At 40.7% G+C, this 20,317-nt stretch overlaps 1 protein-coding gene across 2 annotated transcripts; it reads right to left on the bottom strand.

Annotated features, from left to right (window-relative positions):
* Positions 1-559: 559 nt before the first annotated feature.
* Fam216b (family with sequence similarity 216, member B) lies at positions 560-13,450 on the bottom strand. Of its 2 annotated transcripts, none has more exons than NM_001420149.1 (4): positions 13,369-13,450; positions 11,199-11,314; positions 9,393-9,513; positions 560-875 (listed from the first exon to the last, which is right to left on the bottom strand). In NM_001420149.1, exons 2-4 carry the CDS (start codon positions 11,295-11,297, stop codon positions 724-726), a joined length of 372 nt encoding a protein of 123 aa, NP_001407078.1. In that variant the 5' UTR covers positions 11,298-11,314; positions 13,369-13,450; the 3' UTR covers positions 560-723. The 2 variants fall into 2 exon arrangements, with proteins under 2 accessions (NP_001407078.1, XP_087441514.1); XM_087585388.1 differs by having other exon boundaries at positions 11,199-11,370; positions 13,369-13,430.
* Between the last annotated feature and the right edge of the window lie 6,867 nt (positions 13,451-20,317).

A 20,317-nucleotide genomic window follows, 5' to 3' on the forward strand; every position in this document is an offset into this window, starting at 1 on the left:
ATGAGATCGATCCTTTCGGGCTATTTTCTGTTCTGCTGAGAGTGTTTGTGACTGCCAGCGCCAGGTGTGTGCATGAATCGTCTTACCCGTGTCAAGGCCAATTACAGCGGTACAGAATCATCCTCGCAGTAAGAGGCTGATAAGCACAAATTTCAAAACCGCACAAAGTCAGGCTAGAACCAGAAACTGCAGAACCAAGGTAAATATTGCTTGGTTGCGATGGGGATAGGACGAGGCACATGCCACTTATCACTAACACTGTAACTCCAGAAATCCTCTATAATCTGTCTTGACTGTGTGGGTTCGTGTATTTTCAGATGTGCAATGGGCAGTGGTCACCCAGACTTAGAGGTGCTGCCCTTGTCCCCTTCTGCTGTTCTACAGATGTCTCTGGGAGCCTGAGACTCATAAGAAGCTTTTACTCTGAAAGCTTTGAAAGTGCATTTATTTTTCAGATTATTTACACTAAAGCTTGCTTATTCTCTGCTCAATAGCTTTCAGATCTTCCAACTTGCTCTTATTGGCAGCATTTATGTGGAGGAGGCAATATTTGTAGATGTAGAGTTTTCATTAGTATTCTTTTATTCATTGTCACTCAACAAATGCATACCACGGAACCACAAAAATTCCAAGGATATGGAGCTGAACTGCCCACTTCAGAGACTACACATTGTCTAGGGTCTTGATATGCAGCATGATGTTCTGGAGGTTCTGGATCCAACTCTAAGCCCTGGTTTTGCTGGTTGACACATTCTTTGCACGGCTGAAGACTTTGGGGAGAATAGTCCTTTGAGGAGCGACCATAGCTGAGGCTTGCATGGTTGAATGTCTAAGTACAGCAGCACAAGACAAGGCTTCCTGTTGAGTGATATAACCTAGGAGGGGGTTGGGGGTGGAGAGGGATTTCAATGTCAACATTTATTTTTGAAAGATTTATGGCGTGGATCCCGGCCCGCAGCAGCTCTCTGCTCCCAAACCCCGTGGGAGAGAGACCTCACCGCCTGGTCAGGTGGGCACTGCTGAGGCTGCAGAGCAGAAGAGACCACCAACACTGCCCACCCCTGCCCACGTCCCTGGCCCAAGAGGAAACTGTATAAGGCCTCTGGGTTCCCGTAGAGGAGGGCCCAAGAGCAGCAGGACCGCTGCGTGTGAGACACCGCCAGAACATGAAGGGATCTACTGGATAAACAGTTCTCTGCACCCAAATTTCGTGGGAGGGAGAGCTAAACCTTCAGAGAGGCAGACACGCCTGGGAAACCGGAAGAGACTGCACTCTGCACACATCTCTGACGCCAGAGGAAAACACCAAACGCCATCTGGAACCCTGGTGCACGGAAGCTCCTGGAAAGGGCGGCACAGATCTTCCTGGTTGCTGCCGCCGTGGAGAGCTTGTAGGCAGCACCCCACGAGCAAACTTGAGCCTGGGGACCACAGGTAAGACCAACTTTTCTGCTGCAAGTGACCTGCCTGGTGAACTCCAGACACAGGCCCACAGGAACAGCTGAAGACCTGTAGAGAGGAAAAACTACACGCCCAAAAGCAGAACACTCTGCCCCCATAACTAGCTGAAGGAAAACAGGAAGACAGGTCTACAGCACTCCTGACACACAGGCTTATAGGACAGTGTAGCCACTGTCAGAAATAGCAGAACAAAGTAACACTAGAGATAATCTGATGGCAAGAGCCAAGCGCAGGAACCCAAGCAACAGAAACCAAGACTACATGGCATCATCGGAGCCCAATTCTCCCACCAAACCAAACACTGAATATCCAAACACACCAGAAAAGCAAGACCTAGATTTAAAATCATATTTGATCATGATGCTGGAGGACTTCAAGAAAGACATGAAGAACTCCCTTAGAGAAACACAGGAAAACATTAATAAACAAGTAGAAGCCTACAGGGAGGAATCACAAAAATCCCTGAAAGAATTACAGGAAAACATAAATAAATAAGTAGAAGCCCATAGAGAGGAGTCACAAAAATCCCTGAAAGAATTCCAGGAAAACACAATCAAACAGTTGAAGGAATTAAAAATGGAAATAGAAGCAATCAAGAAAGAACACATGGAAACAACCCTGGATATAGAAAACCAAAAGAAGAGACAAGGAGCTGTAGATACGAGCTTCACCAACAGAATACAAGAGATGGAAGAGAGAATCTCAGGAGCAGAAGATTCCATAGAAATCATTGACTCAACTGTCAAAGATAATGTAAAGCAGAAAAAGCTACTGATCCAAAACATACAGGAAATCCAGGACTCAATGAGAAGATCAAACCTAAGGATAATAGGTATAGAAGAGAGTGAAGACTCCCAGCTCAAAGGACCAGTAAATATCTTCAACAAAATCATAGAAGAAAACTTCCCTAACCTAAAAAAAGAGATACCCATAGGCATACAAGAAGCCTACAGAACTCCAAATGGATTGGACCAGAAAAGAAACACCTCCCGTCACATAATAGTCAAAACACCAAACGCACAAAATAAAGAAAGAATATTAAAAGCAGTAAGGGAAAAAGGTCAAGTAACATATAAGGGCAGACCTATCAGAATCACACCAGACTTTTCGCCAGAAACTATGAAAGCCAGAAGATCCTGGACAGATGTCATACAGACCCTAAGAGAACACAAATGCCAGCCCAGGTTACTGTATCCTGCAAAACTCTCAATTAACATAGATGGAGAAACCAAGATATTCCATGACAAAACCAAATTTGCACAATATCTTTCTACAAATCCAGCACTACAAAGGATAATAAATGGTAAAGCCCAACATAAGGAGGCAAGCTATACCCTAAAAGAAGCAAGAAACTAATCATCTTGGCAACAAAACAAAGAGAAGAAAAGCACACAAACATAACCTAATATCCAAATATGAATATAACAGGAAGCAATAATCGCTATTCTGTAATATCTCTCAACATCAATGGCCTCAACTCCCCAATAAAAAGACATAGATTAACAAACTGGATACGCAACGAGGACCGTGCATTCTGCTGCCTACAGGAAACACACCTCAGAGACAAAGACAGACACTACCTCAGAGTGAAAGGCTGGAAAACAACTTTCCAAGCAAATGGTTGGAAGAAGCAAGCTGGAGTAGCCATTCTAATATCAAATAAAATCAATTTTCAACTAAAAGTCATCAAAAAAGATAAGGAAGGACACTTCATATTCATCAAAGGAAAAATCCACCAAGATGAACTCTCAATCCTAAATATCTATGCTCCAAGTACAAGGGCACCTACATACATAAAAGAAACCTTACTAAAGCTCAAAACACACGTTGCACCTCACACAATAATAGTAGGAGATTTGAACACCCCACTCTCATCAATGGACAGATCATGGAAACAGAAATTAAACAGAGATGTAGACAGACTAAGAGAAGTCATGAGCCAAATGGACTTAACAGATATTTATAGAACATTCTATCCTAAAACAAAAGGATATACCTTCTTCTCAGCTCCTCATGGTACTTTCTCCAAAATTGACCATATAATTGGTCAAAAAGGGGCCTCAACAGGTACAGAAAGATAGAAATAATCCCATGCGTGCTATCGGACCACCACGGCCTAAAACTGGTCTTCAATAACAATAAGGGAAGAATGCCCACATATACGTGGAAATTGAACAATGCTCTACTCAATGATAACCGGTCAAGGAAGAAAGAAAGAAAGAAATTAAAGACTTTTTAGAATTTAATGAAAATGAAGGTACAACATGCCCAAACTTATGGGACACAATGAAAGCTGTGCTAAGAGGAAAACTCATAGTGCTGAGTGCCTGCAGAAAGAAACAGGAAAGAGCATATGTCAGCAGCTTGACAGCACACCTAAAAGCTCTAGAACAAAAAGAAGCAAATACACCCAGGAGGAGTAGAAGGCAGGAAATAATCAAACTCAGAGCTGAAATCAACCAAGTAGAAACAAAAAGGACCATAGAAAGAATCAACAGAACCAAAAGTTGGTTCTTTGAGAAAATCAACAAGATAGATAAACCCTTAGCCAGACTAACGAGAGGACACAGAGAGTGTGTCCAAATTAACAAAATCAGAAATGAAAAGGGAGACATAACTACAGATTCAGAGGAAATTAAAAAAATCATCGGATCTTACTATAAAAGCCTATATTCTACAAAACTTGAAAATCTGGAGGAAATGGACAATTTCCTAGACAGATACCAGGTACCGAAGTTAAATCAGGAACAGATAAACCAGTTAAACAACCCCATAACTCCTAAGGAAATAGAAGCAGTCATTAAAGGTCTCACAACCAAAAAGAGCCCAGGTCCAGACGGGTTTAGTGCAGAATTCTATCAGACCTTCATAGAAGACCTCATACCAATATTATCCAAACTATTCCACAAAATTGAAACAGATGGATCACTACCGAATTCCTTCTATGAAGCCACAATTACTCTTATACCTAAACCACACAAAGACCCAGCAAAGAAAGAGAACTTCAGACCAATTTCCCTTATGAATATCGACACAAAAATACTCAATAAAATTCTGGCAAACCGAATCCAAGAGCACATCAAAACAATCATCCACCATGATCAAGTAGGCTTCATCCCAGGCATGAAGGGATGGTTTAATATACGGAAAACCATCAACATGATCCATTATATAAACAAACTGAAAGAACAAAACCACATGATCATTTCATTAGATGCTGAGAAAGCATTGGACAAAATTCAACACCCCTTCATGATAAAAGTCCTGGAAAGAATAGGAATTCAAGGTCCATACCTAAACATAGTAAAAGCCATATACAGCAAACCAGTTGCTAACATTAAACTAAATGGAGAAAAACTTGAAGCAATCCCACTAAAATCAGGGACTAGACAAGGCTGTCCACTCTCTCCCTACTTATTCAATATACTTCTTGAAGTTCTAGCCAGAGCAATCAGACAACAAAAGGAGGTCAAGGGGATACAGATTGGAAAAGAAGAAGTCAAAATATCACTATTTGCAGATGATATGATAGTATATTTAAGTGATCCCAAAAGTTCCACCAGAGAACTACTAAAGCTGATAAACAACTTCAGCAAAGTGGCTGGGTATAAAATTAACTCAAATAAATCAGTAGCCTTCCTCTACACAAAAGAGAAACAAGCCGAGAAAGAAATTAGGGAAACGACACCCTTCATAATAGACCCAAATAATATAAAGTACCTCGGTGTGACTTTAACCAAGCAAATAAAAGATCTGTACAATAAGAACTTCAAGACTCTGAAGAAAGAAGTTGAAGAAGACCTCAGAAGATGGAAAGATCTCCCATGCTCATAGATTGGCAGGATTAATATAGTAAAAATGGCCATTTTACCAAAAGCGATCTTCAGATTCAATGCAATTCCCATCAAAATACCAATCCAATTCTTCAAAGAGTTAGACAGAACAACTTGCAAATTCATCTGGAATAACAAAAAACCCAGGATAGCTAAAACTATCCTCAACAATAAAAGGACTTCAGGGGGAATCGCTATCCCTGAACTCAAGCAGTATTACAGAGCAATAGTGATAAAAACTGCATGGTATTGGTACAGAGACAGACAGATAGACCAATGGAATAGAATTGAAAACCCAGAAATGAACCCACACACCTATGGCCACTTGATTTTTGACAAAGGAGCCAAAACCATCAAATGGAAAAAAGATAGCATTTTCAGCAAACGGTGCTGGTTCAACTGGAGGTCAACATGTAGAAGAATGCAGATCGATCCATGCTTATCACCCTGTACAAAGCTTAAGTCCAAGTGGATCAAGGACCTCCACATCAAACCAGATACACTCAAACTAATAGAAGAAAAACTAGGGCAGCATCTCAAACACATTGGCACTGGAAAAAATTTCCTGAACAAAACACCAATGGCTTATGCTCTAAGATCAAGAATCGACAAATGGGATCTCATAAAACTGCAAAGCTTCTGTAAGGCAAAGGACACTGTGGTTAGGACAAAACGGCAACCAACAGATTGGGAAAAGATCTTTACCAATCCTACAACAGATAGAGGCCTTATATCCAAAATATACAAAGAACTCAAGAAGTTAGACCGCAGGGAGACAAATAACCCTATTAAAAATGGGGTTCAGAGCTAAACAAAGAATTCACAGCTGAGGAATGCCGAATGGCTGAGAAACACCTAAAGAAATGTTCAACATCTTTAGTCATAAGGGAAATGCAAATCAAAACAACCCTGAGATTTCACCTCACACCAGTGAGAATGGCTAAGATCAAAAACTCAGGTGACAACAAATGCTGGCGAGGATGTGGAGAAAGAGGAACACTCCTCCATTGTTGGTGGGATTGCAGACTGGTACAACCATTCTGGAAATCAGTCTGGAGGTTCCTCAGAAAATTGGACATTGAACTGCCTGAGGATCCAGCTATACCTCTCTTGGGTATATACCCAATGATGCCCCAACATATAAAAAAGACATGTGCTCCACTATGTTCATAGCAGCCTTATTTATAATAGCCAGAAGCTGGAAAGAACCCAGATGCCCTTCAACGGAGGAATGGATACAGAAAATGTGGTGCATCTATACAATGGAATATTACTCAACTATCAAAACCAATGACTTTATGAAATTCGTAGGCAAATGGTTGGAACTGGAAAATATCATCCTGAGTGAGGTAACCCAATCACAGAAAAACACACATGGTATGCACTCATTGATAAGTGGCTATTAGCCCAAATGCTTGAATTACCCTAGATGCCTAGAACAAATGCAACTCAAGACGGATGATCAAAATGTGAATGCTTCACTCCTTCTTTAAAAGGGGAACAAGAATACCCTTGGCAGGGAATAGAGAGGCAAAGATTAAAACAGAGACTGAAGGAACACCCATTCAGAGCCTGCCCCACATGTGGCCCATACATATACAGCCATCCAATTAGACAAGATGGATGAAGCAAAGAAGTGCAGGCCGACAGGAGCCGGATGTAGATCGCTCCTGAGAGACACAGCCAGAATACAGCAAACACAGAGGCAAATGCAGCAGCAAACCACTGAACTGAGAATAGGACCCCCGTTGAAGGAATCAGAGAAAGAACTGGAAGAGCTTGAAGGGGCTCGAGACCCCATATGTACAACAATGCCAAGCAACCAGAGCTTCCAGGGACTAAGCCACTACCTAAAGACTATACATGGACTGACCCTGGACTCTGACCTCATAGGTAGCAATGTATATCCTAGTAAGAGCACCAGTGGAAGGGGAAGCCCTGGGTCCTGCTAAGACTGAACCCCCAGTGAACTAGACTGGTGGGGGGAGGGCGGCAATGGGGGGAGGGTTGGGAGGGGAACACCGATAAGAAAGGGGAGGGGGGAGGGGGATGTTTGCCCGGAAACTGGGAAAGGGAATAACACTCGAAATGTATATAAGAAATACTCAAGTTAATAAAAAAAAAAAGAAAGATTTATTTAGTTCTGTTTTATGTGTATGAGAGTTGTGCCCAAATATGTAGATGTCCACCACATGTGTGTCCACAGTTCCTAGAGGCCAGAAGAGAGTGACAGAACTCCTAGAGCTGCCCTTCCACGTGGTTATGAGCCAACTGAGAGCTAGGACATGGACTCAGATCCTTTGCAAGGGCAGCAAGTACTCTTAATCGTAGAGTCATTTCTTCAGTCCAACAATTTTTACAGAAAAAAATATTCAGAGGTACACAAAAGGTCTACATCTGCGATTATCATAATTATACTATCTTTGAGGACAGGAAGTATTTATTTCTTGGTTTGCCTTAGCTTTCCTTCAATGAACATGGTGGTTAATCCTTGCTGTCAATCTGAATGACCTTGGCTAAAGATCACTGTGGCACACTTTGTGGGTATGTGTGTGCAGGGATTTCTAGAGATTAGCGGAGGATGACTCATCCTGAATGTGCTTGGTACCATGCCATGGGCTGCAGAGCTAGAAGAAAAGAAAAGGGAAACAGGAGAAAGCCAGCCGAGTAACCATACTCCTTGTTCTCTTCCTCCTGGCTGCCAGGATGTGAAAAGCTGTCCTCTATCACCCTTCTTGGCCACAGGAGACTGACACCTCTGAATATCATGAGCCAAAATAAGTCCTTCCTAACCAAAACTATTTCTGGCAGATTTTCTGTCAAATGAATGAGAAGAGGTAACTAACGAACATTACGATAGTCGTCAACTTGCTTGTCGAAGATGTTTGGAAAGAAATTTGAACTTTGAGTAGACCTCCCATGCAACTTATCTTAGTTAGCAAAACTTTTTTAACGCAGAGAAAGATGATATCTGATTAAAATGATATATATGATTTCTTTCAGAGTTTCTCAAAGTACAGTCTTCACAGTACCTACTAGATTGTCTGAATCCATGTGTTTAAAGAAATACCCACTGTAATTTAGAACTCTACTGTCTTCAAAGACCTTCTGAATTAGAAACCCAGAGATCAAGGCCTGGGAAACTGCATTTTAATAAGATCGTAGTTAGCCTTTATGAACACTAGTAAATGTATCCTCACTTAAGCTTATTGGCTTCTTCGGTATGTGACTCTGAAAACAGAGCCACGAGATGGTGCTTCCATCCCCCTTCAGATAATCTTCAATAATCACCAAACCCTAGGTTCTTGCTTACTATGTGTAAGCAAGGTCAAGTTATTTAACTCGTCTAGGTTTCAGTTTTCTATCTGAGTTGGGAGAATTGTGTGGTAGAAGGGGCAACCAATTAGAGACGTTCCTGCAAGATGGTGTAGCAGCAATGAGGCCTTCCATAGAGTTGGTGCTCGTGATCTGTTTATGTCTTTTGAAGCCATAGTATCATCTGTGCTTTGTAAACTATGAGTGGATTTAGTAGAAAAGGAGAAAGAGCAAAGTATGAGCAGATAGAAGTTATGATCCTTAGAGAAGACACCTCTTGCCTGAAGCCCTCGTTAATTACATGATTTGCGTATGATTCTGGTTCCATAACTATAAAGTGGAAAGGGAGGGAGATATTGTACATAATATTCTTGGCTGGATGTATGGACTACGCTGAATGCTCAATGTAGTTATTATTGTTGGGAGTAAACTATCTTTGATTTTACACAAGCAGTAAGGAGGAGAGCCATGTTTGAGCTTATGTTGGCTTTCCAAGTCCAGTGATATTGATCTACTAGATCAAGTTCATATAAATCTCAGAGAGTTGTTAACATTTTATAAGAATCAATACTCTAATTTCTTTAAACCCTCTTAATTCACCTATAAAACTTCACTGTCTGTTGTCAGGGATAATCATTTTTAAACTTGGTTGGCCAACCATGTTGATAAAATAGGTCGGCAGAGGCCATTCTTCTAGAATTATTTATCTGGAGATGTGACTTCTGACTGTAATAGTAAGTCACCTCCTGATGTGCCTGGCTCTAGTAAGGTAGTTAAACTCACCCAGATGCTGTTGGTATCCAAGGCTGTGAATGTAGCGGGTCTGCAGGGCCTTCCACTGGGGCCTGGAGTCATAAATCCTCATGATGCTGTACAAGTAACGCTGTTGGCCTTGATTTAGGTCCTGTCAAAACCAAGAGGTGACTTTGATAAATCCAGACGCCATTAAAAGTGTGATACACTCAAAACGAGTGTCCACAGGAGTAGGATGCTTCTTCTATGGTGACACTTATTTTTAAAGCATATGGGATGTGAATACTCAGGAATATTCCCTTCACCATTTATGTAAACAATAGTCTTCTTGTGTAATGCTGCTGAAAACAGCAAAAGAAATGGTGCTAGGTTACGTAGGTTATGATTTTAGGCTGAGAGAGATGTAAAGCCTGCTAGGATCTGAAGATTTTATTAGTTCTAAATTGAGAAAAATAGGTTGCGGGAGTGTATATAGAACCTGAAGTATGAGAGGCTTCCAGACAGCTGAGATGCTCAGTGGAAAGTTTCATACAGAATAGAGATAGATGCTCAAATGGGCAATGAGGTCAACCTTGGCAATGAATGAGTGTTATGGAAACAGAGGAACCAGGAGTGGTGGCACTTAGGAGGCAGAGGTCAAAGGGACACTTTGAGTTCAAGGCCAGCTTGGTCTACACCATGAGATACTCCTCCAAAGAGAGTTCTGGGAATGGGGAGGTAGAAAGATCAGAAGTTCAAAGTCATCCTCAACTACATTATAAGACAAAGGCTGGCCCGGGCTACACAAAACTCTGCCTCAAAAATAAATGAGGAGAAACTATGGTAACAGCATCAGCTTCCTAGAACTATCAAGTTAAAATAACTTCTTCTTGGATATGAAATACAAAAGCAACAGAAATTTCAAAGCCAACTGAAAACCGTGTGGAAAAACTATACTTAAACTATTCCATATAAATGTAGGTTATGGTGACATTTACCCTTACTGGTTAGACATTTTCTAGGAGACTAAATTCAGAAGTCCACAAGGCAAATTGGTTTTGTTTTGTTTGTTGTTATTTCTTTTCCTTTTCTTTCTTTTTCTTCTACCTTTTTTCTTTTTTTGTCTAGAGTCCTTAAATTTTATATTAGAAGTAAACACAGTAAAAGTGGCAAGGCCAAGAGCCTCACAATACAAGAAATCAATTCACTCTAAGTTTCTGTATTAAAGTATATTTGAGGAGGAGAATGGCTTTCATTTGTGAGTAACTAATTAAACCTTTCACATGATTGCAGAGACAAGATAATATGAAAATTGCTAGCCTACCTCAGGAACAAAGCTCTCTAGTACCATGAGAATACCCTTACATCAGATAAAATTTTTGACAGTCACAGTTTTTATTTTATCAAGAAAAACTATGCCTACTTCCTTACCTGTGTTAAACTTTAAACATCCTGAGAAGTAAGTGACAGGTTCCATTTCTCATGTTCCTATACTGTCCCCTATCTTTCTCAAAAGAGATGCAAGACAAATGAGCTTTTTTACAGAGAATTTTTATGTGAATGGCTATAATTAGCTCAGTGGGAAAGAAGCTGACAGATCAAACAGGAAGCCGCACTGTTGATGTGGCCAATTAGTGAGTCCCCATGGTGGCGGGTCAGCCATGTAAGGAGAAGACAGTTTCTCAGACTCTGACCATGAGGGTGAGCAGGTTAGGCTCTGCCAGCCCTCATTCGTTGACTCCTTCAGCAGTCATGTATGCAGATCAAACATCTAGCTCTCACACAGGCAGTGCACAAAGTCCCCAACCCTCTGAAGAAAGAAGGGAAGCCCTTCCCTCTATGAACAAGATGCCGCACCTTCAGTAACGAAATGTCAGCAGCCGCTGCGGGGACTTGAATGCGGGGTATTCGTGGAACACTTTGATTCTTGTACTGCTTTTTCAAGTTTCTCCACATTTTTCTTTAGCTTGTACCTCCAAGGGATAACAAAAACAGTTTTCGTCTTGTTTAACCAGCTTTAAAGATGGACCTAAGTAAGCAGATATGTATTTTTTCCAAAGAATATTATTTTTTATTTTCAAGAAAGTAATCCCTGCTGTCTCCTATTTCCCTAACTTTTCCTATCCTTCCTCCCTGTGGAAAAATTAATTACCCAGCACCCTTGCCTTCCTGCTTCACGGTGTCCAGCATGGGTAGCTTGTAGAGACATCCAAGTCTACAGAAGTTCCTTCTTTATAGTTTTAATTAGTGCTGTTATATGACTCTAAAAGAAATGCCTATGTCTTTAGGAGTTTGAAAATTTTCAAATTGGAGAAGAAAATAAGACTCTCCATGACTGGACAGATTGTTCAGTGGTTAACAGCACTGGCTGCTCTTGCAGAGTGGTCCTGAGTTCAAGTCCCAGATGGTGGCCCACAATCATCTGTAATGGGATCTAATGCCCTTTCCTGTCACACATGCAAATAGAGCACTCTTATACATAAATGAATAACTCTTAAGAGATTATCCATCCTTAAATTTTGTTGACATTTGATGATTAACTGGTATTTTATTTGATTTTAGAAAAAGTAATTACAATACAGCTATCTCATGAACCTTCCTAGTACATTAAATATTTCCTGAAATCCAAGTGCTAGCAGACACAAGTGTATCCATTTCTTGCACATTTAGGTCTTTGGTTTTAACACAGCATGTTACAAAATAAACTGTTGGGCTCAGTCATGTTTCTCTCCCTGCCTGAGGAAGGTATGAATAATAGCTTCCCTCTAGTGATGCTATCTCCTTTATCGGTGCCTTCACGTTTAGAATCTAAGGTTTGTCCAGCGAGGAAAGCCTAACACAGTGAAAGGAGTGTATTGGTAAGGTTTGCAGAGCCAAATGGAATCCAATCATTTCCCTCTCTGCACACTCCTCTGCCTGTACCAGCAAAACAAACTACAAATGAGAGAAAAAAAGAACAGAACCAACAAACCCTCTAGATACAGCAGACTATTATCAATGCCTAGGTCACAGGATAACTAGAGAAGAGAACCTGGAATAGTGGCCACATGGCTTTAGAACCAACAGACCTGGTTCCTTCCCTTGTTAGCTTCCCTCCTGTCATCTTCATGATGGTAGTCATAATACCCGATTCATTGTTTGTTTCATTCACTGAGATCATGAGTATAGAGCTCTCGATTTGTGCCTGTTTCTTCTCATTCTATGCTCCCCTAGCAAATCCTCATGCACACACACACACACACACACACACACACACACACAAACACACACTCTTAAAATTACTTGAATAATTGGGCATAGTGGCACATGCTTTAATCCCAGCACTTGGGAGGCTGAGACAGGTAGATCTTTATAAGTTCAAGGCTAGCCTGGACTACATAAAGAATTCCAGGATTACATAAAGAGACCCTGTCTCAAAATCAAGCAAACAAGCAAACAAATCAACAACAACAAAAAAAACCTCAATACATTTGAGGGTTCTGATTGGCTCAGATATGAAGCCTAACCCTGGGGATCTTCTGCAACTGAAATGAATTGTAGAAACATCTGTCAGCATCTCTTTATGTTCTGTTTCCACAATATAAGCTCATAAATGAAGCTATGAATATTTTATTTAATACTGCTTTTCTTTAGTGAGTACCCAGGGATCCGTACCAATCAAGACATACTCTCTGCACATTCTCTCAGATTGAAACATATACTCTTTCCTTCACTCAAATCATTTCCATATCCCTCCTCCCATTTTTCAGGTCTGTGGAGCAAAGAACAACTATTCTTCAAAGCTGGGATTCCTTCTGTCTTCAAAGAGTGCGAGAGAAAATGACTGATGATGTTTCCCGTGGCATGCGAGCACGCAGCTCACGGATGCTTTCTCTTGGGCTGTTACAGAAGAAATCCATCTTACCCATCCAAGTGGTCTATGCAGAATAAAGTCTGATTAAAATGCCCGGAGAGTGCATGACGAAAATGACCTGCAAGTTAACCGAGATCTAAAACCAAGAGACAGATTTACTTAAACACAACTTACCTTGCAATGTGGTTCCTCGTTTTAAAAGCAAACATGCATATCCAAGGCAGTGTTCTCGCAGTGTTCCCTGGTCACACAGTAGTGGCAGAAACTTGTTATGTTGATAAACTAATATCCAAGCAACAGCAGGAGATGGGACAAAGAGCTGGGGAAACTTGGCTGCGTGCCTTTCTGTGTCTGGGTGACATTCAAGAGCACAGTTGATGGGGTTTTTGTTGTTGTTCCAAGTTTCATGTCTAATGAAGGGTCAATTCTAAGCCTATCATATCTGCATTATATGAAGACATTGCAGAAAAGTTCTTGTAGATAGATGCTAAGGATTAAAGGTAAAAAAAAATCTATTAGTCCAAAAGGCCACTCCATGTGTGTTCCCCAAATTTGAAATCAGAAACATTCATCCCCTTGCTCAAAATAGCGAAGTAATGGTTCCTACATACATAAAGGCAGGAATTTAACTGTGGTAACATACAGAATTATTTCATAGTTTAATGCAATGCCCCCTTCATACTTCTTGGGGAGAGTACGCATTACCTATACCCATGTTGGTTAGAAGCTACATATGTGGCAAAAAATATTGTCCATGCTGACCTGCCTTACTGTGATGAAATTATTATTTCTCAAGATTGCCCCAAGATGAAAGATTAGAAACAGGGATATTGAAATGATTTAAGTGAAGGAAAGAGTATATGTTTCAATCCGAGAGTACATACAAACAGTATGTCTTGATTGGTGTGGATGAGAATTTGATATGGAAAGGATTAGAAAGCTCACTTAGCAGGAGACTCAGACTATGAAAGCTGGTGGCTCTATGTTTTTGGCCAGAAATAGGTAATTCCATGGAGGTTGATAGCCCCAAGCCAGAAGTCAGTAAGGTTCTGGAATTGTTTCCTCTTTACCATGAAGTTCTCAGGCTCAGTGGACACCATTTCACACTCCTTTATGCTGTGGCATGAGTAATACTGATCAAGATTGGGAAGCACTGGTGTTGGTCCTTTAGCAACAGACCCCGGTGCCCCATCGGCCTCCCCCACACCTCAATATCTTCAGAAGAGACCCCTTGACTCTATCATGATTAATCCAAAGACATACAGGTGAGGGAATCCCCTGAGTGGGAGCCTGACTGGTCCACAGGCTGCAAAGCTAGCCATGCCCAGAAGCAGCTCCAGGTACACACGGAAATAATTAAACCTCTGTGTAGCTGATTCTTGGCCACACTAGGCACAGTATCAGTTCAACAGAATAAAGCTCTTCGTTAGTTTTGCCATTCGCTTTTCTGTTGGTGGCTTAACAGTTGCTTATAATTGGTTTTAAGTGTGTTTCTATATCCAATTTTTGTCTAGTGTTATTGCTTTTATGACAACTTATTACATTCCTGGTGAATGGTGCTGGATATTAGGCCCTCTAGTAATGACTTCCCACTAAGAGACTCAAAACAAATAAACAAAAAACCCAGAAAAGATATACCCCAACAGATGCATAAACTATCACACAGAAAGGACCAAAACCAATGAAAACTCAAGAAAATTTTATTCTTCTAAAAATTCATAATCAGAAATGGCAAAGACACTGGAATGGTTGAAACCCTGGATAAACAGACTCAGAATTTATAAATGCTATCAGTGACTGCAAAGTGGATGCAAACAATCAGATGAAGCAAGAAAATCAGTTCAGGAGCCAGAGAGGAGAAGAGAAATAAGGACGGGAACTCGCACCGTGGATTGGAAACTTGACCCCAAGAGTAAGAAACTCAGTAAGCAAAAGGTGAATAGAGAACTTGAAAATGCATCTCACCCACATTGGAATAGCTAAGATTAAGAAAACAAATAACAGATGCTTTTGAGAATTTAAGGGGGGAGCTTCATGCATTGTTGTTGGAATCTACCAGTGGTGCAACCTCGGTGAAAAGCAGCCTGTTGGCTTCTAAACATCTGGAGAGAGATGTACTGTGCAAGCCAGCCCCTGGGTAAGAATCCGCACCCTACTTGCTACTACTGTAGTATCCATGTTCATCACTGCTCTACTCAAAATAGCAGAGATTCAAAAACATCCTCGATGTCCATCGAATGATGAATGGGAATGAAAATGTAGAGCCAATATCAGTTATGTCCATGCTGCTGAGATAGAACACTGACATAAACACCTTAAGGGAGGAAGAGTTCCAGAAGGATAAAACCCATCACATGGCCACAGGCCAGGAAGGCATGGCCACAGGAGCAAATGCCTGGCTAATCCTATTTCTCACACAGGAGTCAGAGAGAGAACATGAAGAAGAGCAAGACTATAAACTCAAAATGCCAGTGATACACTCCCTCCAGCAAGGTTCCACTCCCTGAAAGTTCCTTAATCTTTGCAAAGAGTGCCACCAGCTGGGGATCAAGTGTTCAAATAATGAGACTATGGGGGAACATTTCTCATTCACACCACAGTATCTATACACGATCAAATTGTATTCAGTTTTAAAGAAGATGAAATCAGAAAGTTACAGGCAAATTCAGAAACTTGCAGGACAGAAGTGAAAAGACATTAGACTGAATGAGGTAACCCAAACGCAGAAAGAAAAGCCCTGCATCTTCTAACTCCTGTGTAAATCCTAGCATTGAATCTTTAGATTTGAGTACCTTTGGAAGCTAGGAATAGCCTTATCAAGCTGTGAACCTATAGGCTACAATAGTGACTCACAGCAAGAGAGTGACATGGGTACAGTAACAGTATAAATGCTATGGGAGTAGCCAACTACTTTCTAATTGGGTTTAAGGACACTGTACAGGAGGAAATCTATGTCTGGTACTGTAGTCCAGCCAAGGACTCATGGTTAGGGAGCTCATAAATCCCAGAAATGAGTCTGTTACTATTATATTTTTTTATTGGATATTTTTATTTAAATTTCAAATGTTATTCCCTTTCCTGGTTTCCTGTTCATAAGCCCCCTCTCTCCTCCCCATCCCCTTTTTCTATAAGGGTGTTTCCCCTCCCCAACCACCTCCTCTTCCTGCCTCTCCAATCTGACATTCCTCTTGTTGGCTACTCCACTTCACAGGACCTAGGGGTTTTCCTCCCATTGGTGCCCAACAAGGTAATCCTCTGCTACGTATGTAGCTGTCCATGTGTAGTCTTTGAGTAGTGGTTTAGTCCCTGGGAGCTCTGGTTGGTATTTTTGTTCTTATGGGCTTGCAAGCCTCTTCAGCTCTTTCGGTCCTTTCTATAATTCCTCCAACAGGGGTTCCATACTCAGTTCAATGGTTTGTTGCTAACATTCGCCTCTGTATTTGACATGTTCTGGCTGAGCCTCTCAGGAGACAGCTATATCAAGCTCCTGTCAGCATACACTTCTTGGCTTTAATCAATATCGTCTAGTTTTGGTGGCTGTATATGGGATGGATTCCCGGGTGGGGCAGTCTCTGGATGGCCTTTTCTTCAGTCTCTGCTCCACACTTGTCTCCATATTTCCTCCTGTGAGTAATTTTGTTCCAATTTCTAAGAAGGACTGAAGCATTCACAGTTTGATTTTCCTTCTTCTTGAGCTTCATGTGGTCTGTGGATTGTATCTTGGGTAATTTGAGCTTTTGGGCTAATATCCACTTATCAGAAGTGTATATCATGTCTGGGGTTTTTTTGTTTTGTTTTTTTCTTTTTTTTCTTTGTGTGATTGGGTTACCTCACTCAGGTTGATATTTTCTAGTTTCATGCATTTGCCTATGAATTTCATGAAGTCATTGTTTTTGATAGCTGAGTAGTACTCCATTGTATAGATGTACCACATTTCCTGTATCCATTCCTCTGTTGAAGGGCATCTGGGTTCTTTCCAGCTTTTGGTTATTATAAATAAGGCTGCTATGAACATAGTGGAGCATGTGTCTTTGTTGTATGTTGGAGCATATTTTGGGTATATGTCCAGGAGTGGTATAGCTGGGCCCTCAGGTAGGGCAATGTCCAATTCTCTGAGGAACCTCCAGACTGATTACCTGAGTGGTTGTACCAGCTTGCAATCCCACCAACAATGGAGGAGTGTTCCTCTTTCTTCACATCCTTGCCAGCATTTGCTGTTGCCTGAGTTTTTTATCTTAGCCATTTTGACTGGTGTGAGGTGAAATCTCAGGGTTGTTTTGATTTGCATTTCCCTGATAACTAAGGACGTTGAACATTTCTTTAGGTGTTTCTCAGCCATTTGTTATTCCTCAGCTGAGAATTCTTTGTTTGGCTCTGTACCCCATTTTTAATAGGGTTATTTGACTCTCTGGAGTCTAACTTTTTGAGTTCTTTGTATATGTTGGATATTAGCCCTCGATCAGATGTAGGATTAGTAAAGATCTTGTCCCAATCTGTTGGTTGCCATTTTGTCCTAATGACAGTGTCCTTTGCCTTACAGAAGCTTTGCAGTTTTATGAGGTCCCACTTGATTATTGATCTTAGAGCATAAGCCATTGGTGTTTTGCTCAGGAAATTTCCCCCAGTATTATTTTCTTAAATGGACACTATATCAAACCACCTTCTAAATTTGTATCTCTGTACACGGAGACTAGGGATGTTCTCAGAACTCATTAGAGAAGCTTCTCTGTGCAGTGGATGGTGGTTGATATGGAAACTTGTTGAGGTCCCGGACCCCAACAATGCAGGTCTCACAACTTATGGAAGTGCAGAGGATAAGTCTGGGGCATGCTTACACATATGTGGGATGCCCTTTAAGCCTTAGGGCCATCATGGAACAGGAGGCAGAAACACTGAAAGAGCCAGAAGTCAAAACCCAGAGAGGACAAGTGTGAAACAGTGTAAATCGGATAGGACAGGACAGGACAACATACTCATGACCTCACAGTGGCCATTTTCCTGCTTAAGATAAAACAAGGCAAAAAAAAAAGAAAAAGAAAAAAAAGGGGTTGGGGATTTAGCTCAGTGGTAGAGCGCTTGCCTAGCAAGTGCAAGGCCCTGGGTTCGGTCCCCAGCTCCGAAAAAAAAGAAAAAAAAAGGTAAAAACAAGGCAGCATTTCAGTGAGAAGGAAGAGGTGCTCATGAGCCCTCACATCTGACTGAGGCGCTCTTGACAGTGGATGATGTCTGGGGCAGGGAGAGTCTGTTTTTTTTGTTAAGGTATGGCCACTGTAAGTCCACTATGCCCCAGTAGATACCATCACATGAGGGAAAATATGAATGAAACAGAGACCTGTGGGTTATTAAAAATGGGGCATGAAGTTGGAAGAAGGCCAGGGGTTAGAGAATATATCTGACAGCAGTTAGAAGAAATTGGGTAAATGTGACCAAAATGCGTTGTATGTGTATATGAAATTCTCAGTTATTTAAAATGTTATATATTTTAAAAGATATGCTTGAAATGAAAACTTTAATGGCTCAAATACCGAAATCACAGTGGGGATAATCACAAGGGAAATGAAGAATGCCAGAAACAGGAAAAAGTCAAAGCACTGGATGTGTTTATTTTTGTCTTTTTTTTTTAAATTTTTTGGAAACATATAGAGTTTTATTTTTAATCACCACAACTTTTGGTATTTCAGGAATACAACCCAGAACCAAACCTAAGGATCCATAGGGTAGATAAAGTATCTCATGTAAAAGCTAAAAGCACAAGAAATAAAAAATAATAATTAGGCCCAACAGTGGATGAAAATGGACATTTGAGCAAAAAAAAAAAATCATTGATAACCCCAACTGTTCTTATCTAAAAAAAGAACCCCTGTAATACATTCCAGTCAAGATGTCAAAAGCTACAAGCAAATAAACGGAATTAAAACCTGTGAGGGGGAAATGCCAGCTCACCTCAAAAGGAAGAACTCAAGAGTGAATGGGATCAAAACCCAAACCTCCAAGCCAACATGGCTCCTAAGAAATTTGGACAAGCACCGAAAGGAAATAACTGCCGACCAGACTCGTGTCTCCAGTAAAGTTACTAAAGATTAAGATAGAAATAAATACATTCTACTACAGGACTGTGGCCCCTCATCTAGGGATGGGAACTCATGAAATTCTTCCACCCACACTGACATGTCAACGCTGTGGTGGGTTTAAAGTTTGATTCAGCATCTCAGAAGTGGGACTTCCCTGTCACATTTAGAACACACAATCTTACAGCAGTCTTCCTGGGCCTCCAGCTCTCGTCCTTTTGGATCCCTCTTCTTTGATGTCACCTGAGCATCAATGGTAGGGGTTGTGCTATAGATGTGTCAGCTGGTGCTGACCTGGTCAGCTTTTTTCTGCGTTTGGACCAGTTGTAGGTTTCTGTAGTAGTCTCCATGTGATGAAAAAGAAGCTTTTTTAAAAATGATGAATCATGAGAGCTACAAATATTTGTGATTATGAGGGTAAACAATTAATCCTACCAAGTATGAGATTTTTAAAATGTCTTTCTCATACATCAGTGTTTGACTGACTCCCATTTTCTCCTCTGTTCCCTGCAGCAGTATTTACATAGGCAAGGCACAGAACCAACATGCATAGAGATGAACACATGAATAGATTTTAAAATGTGCAACTATTCAATGAGTTATTTTTAGCCATAAAGAAGTCTAAAACTATTTCACTTTGCAGAAAAATAGGTGGTACTTGAAAATATAGTAAGCAAAACAAGACAGATTCAGAAATATAAGTGTCATGTTTTTTCATACATAGAATATATATGTGTGTACACATATATGATACAGGACTAGAAGACATGGGGAGGAAGAGAGGGCAGTGGGGAAAGAATAAAAAAAGAAAACACCCATGCTCTTTCTCACATATGAAGCTTGGCTAGATATATGTGAAACTTGGATAGATGATATAGATATAGATATAGATATAGATATAGATATAGATATAGATATAGATATAGATATAGATATAGATATAGATATAGATGATATAGATATAGATATAGATGTGTGTGTGATAAAAATAAAAAGAGGACCATTTGAGGGAGAAACAGCATTGGCAAGAAGGGTAAGGGTGACAAGAGAGGGAG

Source organism: Rattus norvegicus, chromosome 15, assembly GCF_021556685.1.
Source record: "Rattus norvegicus strain SHRSP/BbbUtx chromosome 15, alternate assembly SHRSP_T2T, whole genome shotgun sequence".
NCBI classification, from domain to species: Eukaryota; Metazoa; Chordata; class Mammalia; order Rodentia; family Muridae; genus Rattus; species Rattus norvegicus.

Excerpts from the sequence above, each read along its gene's own strand:
- Fam216b (NM_001420149.1), bottom strand. The coding sequence starts at position 11,297 with ATGTGGAGAAACTTGAAAAAGCAGTACAAGAATCAAAGTGTTCCACGA. Across the intron at positions 9,514-11,198 it reads CTGACATTTCGTTACTGAAG|GACCTAAATCAAGGCCAACA; the intron begins GTGCGGCATCTT and ends TGGTTTTGACAG. Across the intron at positions 876-9,392 it reads TGGATACCAACAGCATCTGG|GTTATATCACTCAACAGGAA; the intron begins GTGAGTTTAACT and ends ACCCCCTCCTAG.